The 11,532-nt window shown below is 43.0% G+C and overlaps 1 protein-coding gene across 1 annotated transcript; it reads left to right on the top strand.

Annotated features, from left to right (window-relative positions):
* Nucleotides 1-57: 57 nt before the first annotated feature.
* Nucleotides 58-6,860, top strand: LOC116377532 (cell division cycle protein 123 homolog; the record flags this gene model as incomplete). The annotated part of the gene is made up of 7 exons (XM_031839179.1): nt 58-165; nt 331-406; nt 1,005-1,127; nt 1,262-1,290; nt 1,392-1,496; nt 1,603-1,740; nt 6,084-6,860. Coding segments are annotated over 7 exons (636 nt in total), but the record flags the coding sequence as incomplete, so codon positions are not given.
* Nucleotides 6,861-11,532: the final 4,672 nt, after the last annotated feature.

Here is an 11,532-nt window from a genome sequence, read left to right as displayed (position 1 = left end):
TCTCTCGCAAAGACACAGCAGCCAAGCTGTAAATAGAGATCATAAACTCCAAACCCATGTGATGCTACAGAACATGCATACAGTTTGTATCTGTCATTCATTTCCTTCTGCAGATTCCTCGCATGCAGTGACCAGGACTCCCCAGATCCGGTCCTAAACTATGAGGTATTCTTTAAACTAAATACTACTTTTCTTAGCTTGTTTAATACAGTTGTATTCTCCCAGAGTTCTTTTTGCTCAGAAGGAAATTCAGTACTTACTTTGCTGATCAAATTGTCAAATTGAATGGTACTTTGAGCCCCTCCTCCATGTTGTCCTCTGTCCCCCCAGCTGGTCCTGAGAAAGTGGAGCGAGTTGATTCCTGGCGGAGAGTTTCGCTGCTTCGTCAAAGAAAGCAAACTGATCGGTAATAACCCTCTGCTGTCCCTCTCCGTTCGGGCTTTGTGCCCAAACATTTGGAAAAATCCTCAACATATTGGTGTAAAGAAAGCAGTGATTGTTGTTAACCAATGGGGGAAGTACATCTACTGAAGTACCGGCCACTGTTGAGGCGCTTGTCTTAACTTTACTCTGGTATTTATGCTGCTTTGCACCTCTATCCGCTACAGTTTGGAAGAAAAGATACATTAATGCTCCACCGTTTATGATATAAATGGGCCGTTTTGTATAATGAGTGCTTTTTCTTTAAGTACATTTTGATGCTAATGCATTTGTGCTTTTGCTTGAGTAACATTTTAAATGCAGTGATTTTACTATTGAAAATATCTGAGTTCTTCACTGTTTTTAACGGAAGGGACCATCGTCACATCTCCATTGTATCGTTTGTATAATGGGCCACTAAGTTGGATGAGGAGGGAAACATGCTGGATTGCTTTGCAGAATACGTCCCACATTGGAATTGGTTTGAAAAACCTCTCCGTTGTATATCGGTGATGAAATGATGTTTGAGCTGCACTCGGCCGGCTGCTTTAGAAACGATTAACGGTGCGTCCGTCTGTTCACAGCCATCTCCCAGAGAGACTACACGCAGCACTACCAGCACGTCCTGAAGCAGGAGGAGCAGATCCTTCACGCCATAGAGCAGTTCTTCAGCCAGCACATCCAGTACAACTTCTTGGACGAGGACTGTGAGCATCGCCGTGCTTTTTATTTTTCTCTTTTTTATTTTTATTTTCCAGGATGAATAAATAATTTAACTTTATATATATATATATAATGTGAATGTTAAATGACTGCACTGTTGCTTTTGTCCGTTTTACAGTTGTGCTTGATGTCTACAGAGACAGCCAGGTAAGCACACTGATGGGTTTGGATATTGTACATTTTTTTTTTTAAATGCTGCTTGCAGACTGAGTGACTTTTGTGCGTGTGCGTGTGCGTGTGTGTTGCAGGGGAGGGTGTGGCTGATTGACGTGAACCCATTCGGAGAGGTGACGGACTCGCTGCTGTTCAGCTGGGAGGAGCTGACGTCTGGTGGGGAAATCGCCCAGCAGCAGGTCAGCCGTCATGACGCACGCATTCTATAGATAAATACAAAAAAAAGATGTCAATCGATACTGAGAACCGTTTTGTGGCAACTGTGTGGTTTCTCCGTGCGTGCAGGAAGGCCCTGCGTTCCGCTGCACCACCAGCGAGGTGACGGTGCAGCCCAGTCCCTGTCTGAGCTACCGAATCCCACGGGACTTTGTCGACCTCTCCGCTGGAGAAGACGCTTACAAACTCATCGACTTCCTCAAACTGGTAAGATGTTGCTCCAGAACCAGGCGGCATCCTTTCGGTTCTGACGAGTGAAGCTGACGCAGAAGTCGTAAATCCTGCATTCCTTCGAACAAAACAAAACTAAACAAACATAGCACACAGTTTGTACATTTCAATAGGCAAGGGGGCGACTCCTCTGGTTGCCAAAAGAATACTGATTATATGCAAGAATATGAGAAACCCCCCGTTATTACTTATGATTTATTACCTCAGCAAACATTGTAAACATGCGTTTATGGTCCCAGATGCTAGTTTCAAGTCTTCTTCAACACAGCATGATGATCACTTCGTAAATTATTATTAATATTAGATTCTGTCTCAGAAGCACCAGGAGAGAATTTCTTCAAATTTGGCACAAACGTCGACCTTAACTCAAGGTTGGACTGATTCGAATTTGGTGAAAGGTCAAAAGTCACCGTTACTTCGCAAAACACGTTTTTGTCCGTAACTCAAGAATTCATATGCTACTTATAATAATTTCACAAAAAACGTCAAATAGGATAAAATGACGAAATGATGACATTTTGGACAGACAGATGTAAACTACTGTAGTAAACTGCTATAGGGATTACATTGATTTACACCCATTAGTTACCTCTCTATTTGGTAGTTTGCATCAGCAGTGGCAGGGTCCGCCATTCCTACGCTGGTTTCAAACGGTATTCACGGGACACGACATGTACACAAGACATGGAAGTTATGCACTGTTCATTACTTACATCATGACGTAAGCCAGAACTCCCCGGCATTCTGAGGAGGAAGTATAACTGCGTCCTTACAAGTATAGCTGCAAACAACGCAGGTTGTGTCATGGATATTCATTCATTCTCAGTGGTGACTACAGCTGTTGTCAACCAGAACTAAAATCTGCAGGACTATAATTTAATGCCTCAGTGAAAGGGAAGTTGCGGCGTCCTCATCTTCTGTGCTGTGTGACGTATTCCCCAGTCAAACAGAATATTTAAGCGGAGGGATTTAAATTACATCCTTCGCATTGGATTGCGTAAAAGTGGGCGGGCTTAGAATGTAGCGCTAATATTGTTTGGTACTAGCTTACGTGCGCACGCATCATATTTAGTTTTACAGGAAGAAAAGATGATTGGCTTTTGACATTTGAAGAAATTTGTTTTCTTTTTTTTGCATATATTTATAAATAGATGTACAACATGATCAGGGATGTGAACACATTTTATTATCTCAACTTTAAACCAGTGTTTTTCAAATAGGGGTACTTTTGTTTACTGCAGGGGGTACATGAGATTTTAAAAACAGTTAATTTAAAAAAAGGTCAGTCATACATAATTTCTAAAAAACAAAGACCTATAAAGTTATATACAGTTATGTGAAAAAGTGTTTGCCCCCTAAACCTAATAACTGGTTGGGCCACCCTTAGCAGCAACAACTGCAATCAAGCGTTTGCGATAACTGGCAATGAGTCTTTTACAGCGCTGTAGAGGAATTTTGGCCCACTCATCTTTGCAGAATTGTTGTAATTCAGCCACATTGGAGGGTTTTCGAGCATGAACCGCCTTTTTAAAGGTCATGCCACAGCATCTCAATCGGATCCAGGTCGGGACTTTGACTAGGCCACTCCAAAGTCTTCATTTTGTTTTTCTTAAGCCATTCAGAGGTGGACTTGCTGGTGTGTTTTGGATCATTGTCCTGCTGCAGAACCCAAGTGCGCTTCAGCTTGAGGTCACGAACAAATGACCGGACATTCTCCTTCAGGATTTTTTGGTAGACAGCAGAATTCATGGTTCCATTTACCACAGCAAGTCTTCCAGGTCCTGAAGCAGCAAAACAGCCCCAGACCATCACACTACCACCACCATATTTTACTGTTGGTATGATGTTCCTTTTCTGAAATGCCGTGTTACTTTTATGCCAGATGTAATGGGACATACACCTTCCAAAAAGTTCAACTTTTGTCTCGTCAGTCCACAGAGTATTTTCCCAAAAGTCTTGGGTATCATCAAGATGTTTTCTGGCAAAACTGAGACGAGCCTTTATGTTCTTTTTGCTCAGCAGTGGTTTTCGTCTTGGAACTCTGCCATGCAGGCCATTTTTGCCCAGTCTCTTTCTTATGGTGAAGTCATGAACACTGACCTTAATTGAGGCAAGTGAGGCCTACAGTTCTTTGGATGTTGTTCTGGGGTCTTTTGTGACCTCTTGGATGAGTCATCGCTGCCCTCTTGGGGTAATTTTGGTCGGCCGGCCACTCCTGGGAAGGTTCACCACTGTTCCATGTTTTTGCCATTTGTGGATAATGGCTCTCACTGTGGTTCGCTGGAGTCCCAAAGCTTTAGAAATGGCTTTGTAACCTTTTCCAGACTGATAGATCTCAATTACTTTGTTTCTCATTTGTTCCTGAATTTCTTTGGATCGCAGCATGATGTCTAGCTTTTGAGGATCTTTTGGTCAACCTCACTTTGTCAGGCAGGTCCTATTTAAGTGATTTCTTGATTGAGAACAGGTGTGGCAGTAATCAGGCCCGGGTGTGGCTAGAGAAATTGAACTCAGCTTTCCAAAGATGTGATAAACCACAGTTAATTTATGTTTTAACAGGGGGGGAGGGCAATCACTTTTTCACACAGGGCCATGTAGGTTTGGATTTTTTTCCCCCTTAATAATAAAAACCTTCATTTAAAAACTGCATTTTGTGTTTACTTGTGTTATCTTTGTCTAATATTTAAATTTGTTTGATGATCTCAAACATTTAAGTGTGACAAACATGCAAAAAAATAAGAAATCAGGAAGGGGGCAAACACTTTTTCACACAACTGTATATACAGTGGGTACGGAAAGTATTCAGACCCCTTTAAATTTTTCACTCTTTGTTTCATTGCAGCCATTTGCTAAAATCAAAAAAGTTCATTTTATTTCTCATTAATGTACACTCAGCACCCCATCTTGACAGAAAAAAACAAATGTAGAAATTTGTGCAAATTTATTAAAAAAGAAAAACTGAAATATCACATGGTCATAAGTATTCAGACCCTTTGCTGTGACACTCATATTTAACTCACATGCTGTCCATTTCTTCTGATCCTCCTCGAGATGGTTCTACTCCTTCATTGGAGTCCAGCTGTGTTTAATTAAACTGATTGGACTTGATTAGGAAAGGCACACACCTGTCTATATAAGACCTTACAGCTCACAGTGCATGTCAGAGCAAATGAGAATCATGAGGTCGAAGGAACTACCCAAGGAGCTCAGAGACAGAATTGTGGCAAGGCACAGATCTGGCCAAGGTTACAAAAGAATTTCTGCAGCACTCAAGGTTCCTAAGAGCACAGTGGCCTCCATAATCCTTAAATGGAAGAAGTTTGGGACGACCAGAACTCTTCCTAGACCTGGCCGTCCAGCCAAACTGAGCAATCGTGGAAGAAGAGCCTTGGTGAGAGAGGTAAAGAAGAACCCAAAGATCACTGTGGCTGAGCTCCAGAGATGCAGTAGGGAGATGGGAGAAAGTTCCACAAAGTCAACTATCACTGCAGCCCTCCACCAGTCGGGGCTTTATGGCAGAGTGGCCCGACGGAAGCCTCTCCTCAGTGCAAGACGTATGAAAGCCCGCATAGAGTTTGCCAAAAAACACATGAAGGACTCCCAGACTATGAGAAATAAGATTCTCTGGTCTGATGAGACCAAGATTGAACTTTTTGCCGTTAATTCTAAGCGGTATGTGTGGAGAAAACCAGGCACTGCTCATCACCTGCCCAATACAATCCCAACAGTGAAACATGATGGTGGTGGCAGCATCATGCTATGGGGGTGTTTTTCAGCTGCAGGGACAGGACGACTGGTTGCAATTGAAGGAAAGATGAATGCGGCCAATATATAATCAATGCTGAGCAAAGGGTCCGAATACTTATGACCATGTGATATTTCAGTTTTTCTTTTTTAATAAATTTGCAAAAATTTCTACATTTCTGATTTTTTTCTGTCAAGATTGGGTGCTGAGTGTACATTAATGAGAAATAAAATGAACTTTTTTGATTTTAGCAAATGGCTGCAATGAAACAGTGAAAAATTTAAAGGGGTCTGAATACTTTCCGTACCCATTGTATATAGTATATAAGTTCGATGTAAATGTAAGATCAATGTAACAAATGCAATCACGTCCATGATTACTTTTTTTTTCATCCTCTGACTTAAACCCGACTGCTGTTGCCATGCACAGATATTGTAGAGCGTAAAATGACTAACAAACGGGTTGGTTATAGGATCTAAATTCAGTCTTTTTTTTCCCCTTGTGTGAATGTACTACACTCAAGTATAACCTGGAAGTTTAATCTCCTCTCCTGTTCTGTCTCCTCTCTCAACAGAAGAAAAGCCAACAGGAAGATTCTGAGGAGGAAGAGGAGGAGAACGCTCCACAGTGACACAGTGTATCTGGAAGCAGCAGAGCAGCCCTCCACATGATGTTTTCCTGCATGCAGTGACTCTTTCACCCCCTCTGTCCTGTTTTCTCTCACGCTCGTCTGTGAAGGCTGCGCCGTGTACCCGGGGTTCCTCCAGTAGCTCCCCAGCGTTAGTCTAATGGAAATTGTCGAATTGGCTGATCGTGTGTAATGGCTCTCTGAGGATTCATTTTGTGCCGCTGAGTGTCTGCCGTCTTTGCCGATCGTAATGGCTCGGTGAGACAGGAGAGGGGAGGCCTCTGCGGTGTCTGTTAGTTGTTCATTTCTGTGTTGGTGGGGGTGGAATGATTTGTTTTTTTTTAATGGAGGGTAATAAAATGTAAGCGGATGTATTCACAAACACTGTAAGGAATGCCTGCTTTTATGCTTTAAAATAAGCGTGTGTAATAGTTCATGTATCTTTATTGCAGCCCAAATAGCGTCCCCAAATAGAGTTAAGAAATGAACTAGTCAGCGCACACGTTTCACCGTCCGTGTGCGTCGGACTTTTTTATTTAACACCGACGCCGTTCATCACAGTCACCTTTCATTTCTTCACCCACCTCACCAATTTCCCTCTGAGCAGTTTCGACACCCTCATTGCTCCGAGTGCTCTTTTCCAGCTCTGTTTTTCCCCCCATCATGCATCACTGTAGACTGTTGCTCCAAAAAGAAAAACACCATTAAACTTCTTGTCGTGTATTGGCTCGGCTCTCAAGTCTGGTGGGTGCAGTAACCTAGCACATTTGATTGTGCTTTTTCTTTTTTTGTCACCCAACGGCTCTCATTACGCTGGGAGCCAAATGAGCTCTGCATGTGCAGGGCAGTTCATTTTGTGTGTGGTTTTTTTTCTGGATTGATTGAACAATTACAGGGAGATGGAAAGAGCTGGTGTGATGAGTTACAGCTCCCCGGGTGAAAGGCTGTGGATGTGAAACGGTGCACAGGGCACATATTGTGGGGGTTGTATCACGATAGTCCTCTTTTATTTTTTTAATGAAATCTGTCCGTAAACAAAGCAGCCAGACCTGGAGGATGTGTCCTGGTGTGACCTGTGGTGCTGGAGGATGAGCTAAAGTATCTGTACCAGTGAATACAAAGCTTAGCCAATGACCAACTCCACTCTGCAATCTACTGTCGATTAATGACATATTTGGTTTTCCTGAAAAGATGTACGAGCAGTTACTAGTTTATGCGGTTCCCCTGGCTGAATGAATGCAGTATAATACACAGCAATGCAATCAATTTTACTTCATGAAGGTTATGTTCACTTATTGATTCTGTTCTGGAGAGGTGTCAACAACATATTAGAAATACATCAGTACAATGCATTACAATGCATTACTAAAGCGGTCTGTAATAGGAGATGTTAGCCTAACGCTCCGAAAAAGAAAACGCTATACATTATTCAAAGAAAGGGCTGATTGATCCTTTAATAGCCCCTAATGCTAATTAAACCACTTAAGATGAATTACTCCTCAGGGAAACATTAGAAGCCCCCCACAGCAGACATTTTGACATGTGGCCGGAGGAAAAGCACAGGTGTTACTGATGACATTAACAATGGCTCTGTGCTATTCAAGTGTCACAGTAAGCCGTGGCAGCGTGACACTGAGCCAGCGTGAATAAAAGCAGGAATTCAGCCATCATCTGTGTTATTACTTCCACCTGTGCTTTTTCTCGCTGTGACATGTCAACATGTCTTGTTGGGGGGGGGGGGGGGGGGTTCACGGCTGTGACCTGAGCGGCATCTAGATGAGCTTATGTGATGAAATTGGTGCCCATCTGACAATATATCTCCCATGTATTTAAAGGTGGGGGAGCTGAGTCGGTTTGACACAGTGTAGTGCTTCTGGGCCCAGCCAATGAGATCATTGCTGCATGCGTGCACTAAGATGTATGGCCGGTGATTAAGCTGCCAACAGGCAGCACCGTGCCTTCATCTTCCTCGAACTTCATCCTCTTATTTCTTTTGAAAATGTATTTATTTTTAAACATCTCTCTGATGCCCTCCTCCGTATTTTGCAGCCGGCTAATCATCTTTCCATCAGAGGGAGGTCACATTTGCTGACATGGAGTAAATGGTGTGGGAGAGGGAGAGGAGTTTTTCTTGGTTGCTGCTGAGGAAGAGCTGCAGTAGTTTGCAGACAGAATACTCATGAGCAGCTGAGGCTGCAACATATTGTCCTCTCTCTCTCTCCCCCTCCCTCCTCTGTGTGTGGTGTATGTATGTGTGTGTGTGCGTGCGCGTGCGTACTGTGAGCTGTAACCCGGCCTGAGCTGATCTCAGCGCCTGCAGCTGTCAGAGTCTGGGGGATCAGTGCGCCTCTGCAAACGGACACTTCGGTAATCCAGGTGTTATGCGGGCCGGTTAAACCCAGGTGAACGCGCAGCTGCAGCCGGTTGTCACCGCGGATGCCCCGAGGGGACCCCAAAACGGTGATGGTCTGCGTGATGGTTGTCAGCAAGTTGGTGCATTGCGAATTTACCGCCACCGTGCCCCGACCAGACCCGCATACACACGCCTCTCTCCCTCTGTCGGACAGGATGCGTGAGCGGCATCCCATCTTTCTGTTGAACATCAACAACCTGCACTGCCACAATAAAGCTCGAATTTAGGGGGTAATTATAGCCTACAGTAAGCAATTTCACAGTTAGGAAATAAACATGGGAAGACGAGGATTTTTAATGCATAAATATGTTAGGGGAAAGGTGGAGGCCCCGAAAAAGTGCCGACGGTGCAGCAATTAACGACGTTTAGACAATTGCAGCAGGTCCGCCACCAAGCTAGACATACGTAACCAGCGTAATACAGGAAATTGGGAAATGTTGACTTCAAAATAAAAGCACAGCAGAACTAAATCGTTTTAGATTTTGGTGAAATTGATAACAGTTAGCCTTACCGTTAAATTGTTGGATGAAATGATAAAAGCTCCATCCTCAAACCGATATAGGTTCTGGTTTTACTACGCTTATAATGTGATATATTGTTTGGTCATGTTTTTTTTAAATATTTGCATTGTACAAGATTAATTCATATTCACTGCATGTCACCTAATAGTTGAAGCTACATTCAGGTTGCTGGCTTCCCTGATTTTGCTAATCTTTTTTTTTTTTATTAAGTTCAAAATATATATAAAGTATGATGATAATAGTACCCGTTTTATATTATTAGTCCTCGTACTGGTAATAGTAATTATGGTGATAATAATTATTAACACAAGTAAAAACAGTACCAATATGATTATTATTTGTCTGAACATCCTATCAACCAATATAAGTAACCTAATGTCTGTGCTCCTACGTTATGTAAATCAACAGGATTTTATTTCGAAAGCTCTGACGAGAAGCGTTGTTATGTCCTCGTGAACTTGACAGCCGCTGTCCAGGCGGCCGGCGATGAGGAGAGGGAGGAGGGAGAGCGAGAAGAGGAGGAGGGAGGCAGCAGGGACACAGTAACCTGCAGGAGAACTCACATGGTCCTGCTGCAGCAGAGGAGCACAGACCACTGGGACTCTCCAAACCTCTTACACGCAGCTCGGCTTCATTCTCCTTTATTTCACATACTCCTACGTTTTTATTTTCTTTCTTTTTTTTTTTTGATCGCATCCCTCCTCCCGCAGCCCAGTGTCGGTCGGACTCGGGCCGGTAAAAGCAGCGCCATGGCTCGGGAGAACGGAGACACCGGCAGAGGAGAGACGTGGAAAAAACAAGTCGACGACATCAAGAAGATCTTTGATTTGAAAGAAGTCCTCGGCACGTGAGTTGACTAACTTCACCTCGGATACCTCTGCGATACGCCAGTAATATTCCCAGCAGTGTTCAGTGTACATGTGGAGCTCCGTAGTGAGTTGACAGTGACCTTAATGCACTTTAGCAACGTTACAGTATTCCAGTGATATCACCAAAGTGACTCAAAACGAGCCTTAGCACTGACCTTACTCACTTAGACTGTTACACGCGTTTCTTCTTCTGTGGTATTCCTGGAGGCTTGTTGCATGTCCGCGGTTGCTCAGCAGGGGGGTTTAAATGTTTTTTTGTTTTTGCTATGGCATCACTAATTGTTGACTATTTGTGCAAAATGTATAATGTACAATGTTTCTGTAATGTTCCCGAATGGCTCTGTTGTGCTGAGTGAAATTACGGTCTCATAATGGTTCTACATAGAAATAGTGTCTTCAAAACAATGCCATTGTTTTCTGTTAATTTAGCAATTTCAACAACTTATCCATTACATGTACCCAACTAACGAACACTTACAATTAGATATGTTAAATACATAATATACTTCCACCAATTTACCTTTTCATTTGTTTCAGCTATCGTATTTTCACCATTTAGCATTTTAGCCATGTCTTTCAACAGTTTATCGTTAACTTTAAGCTAAGTGTCAACCATTTATCCATCACTTTTAACTAACTATGTGAACGATATATTTACTATTTTTAGCTAACTTGTTTTCACACACCTGCTGGCTCAATATGTATTTTCTAATTAACACCCCAAATTCCTATCACATTTATATAAAATGACTTACGTTTGCCTAAAAACTCCATGCAGTAGTATTCATGTTGGGTGTCATAACATGTTCAGTAGTACATGTAACTTTATGGCAGGTTCATAGCATTTCTAATGGGACTAATACTCCTAGTGTTCCTGTGATTTGAATGTAGCCTCTCCTACTGTATGTAGTGTTTGTATAGAGACTTGATTCAATAATTTAGGATGACTGTGGTGCTCTAAAGTGAGTTTATAGTGATACAGTGGTTTATCTTTTTGGCACATTCTGTAACATTCCTGGAAGGGATGTTCTTTTCGATGACAGCAAGGCTTCAACAGACCGCATGCATTTTGGTCTCTCAGCAGCAGCAACAGTCTCAACCATTCCACTCACAACCTTTCTTTTTCTTTCTCCTTGGTCATAAAGGAGATTCATACTCTCCGGCTCCATGTTAGGAAATGCCTTCTCTTTCTCTCCTTCCTTGTTCCATCTTTTCTCTCCCGCCTTCTCTCTCGTTCTCATTCAAACAGCAACAGAATACAGGTCGACGCCCCCCAAAATGCCCGACGGCTAGTCCCAGTAAGCGTCTGTCTACCCCAGCTCTGTTTGTCCTGCTGTGAGGAACGATCTGCGTCTGTTTTGGACGGCAGCCCGGAGGGGGACACGCGGGACAGATGCAGATTTGGATTAACTGCGCAGGGATTAGGGTGACTTCCCCTGAATAGAAGGAAGTTCAATCACGTCGTGTTATGGCTGAATGAGGATGGACGGCTAGCTGGTCGGGGTTTGTTACTCCAGATCACCTGAAATTTGGACCGGATGTGTGACACACACACACACACACACACACACACACACACACACACACACACA

This window comes from Anarrhichthys ocellatus, unplaced genomic scaffold (genome assembly GCF_004355925.1).
Source record: "Anarrhichthys ocellatus isolate YVR2014 unplaced genomic scaffold, GSC_Weel_1.0 scaffold1376, whole genome shotgun sequence".
Taxonomy (NCBI): domain Eukaryota; kingdom Metazoa; phylum Chordata; class Actinopteri; order Perciformes; family Anarhichadidae; genus Anarrhichthys; species Anarrhichthys ocellatus.
Note: the sequence above shows the minus strand (reverse complement) of the source record. Positions and strands in the feature narration are given on the sequence as shown.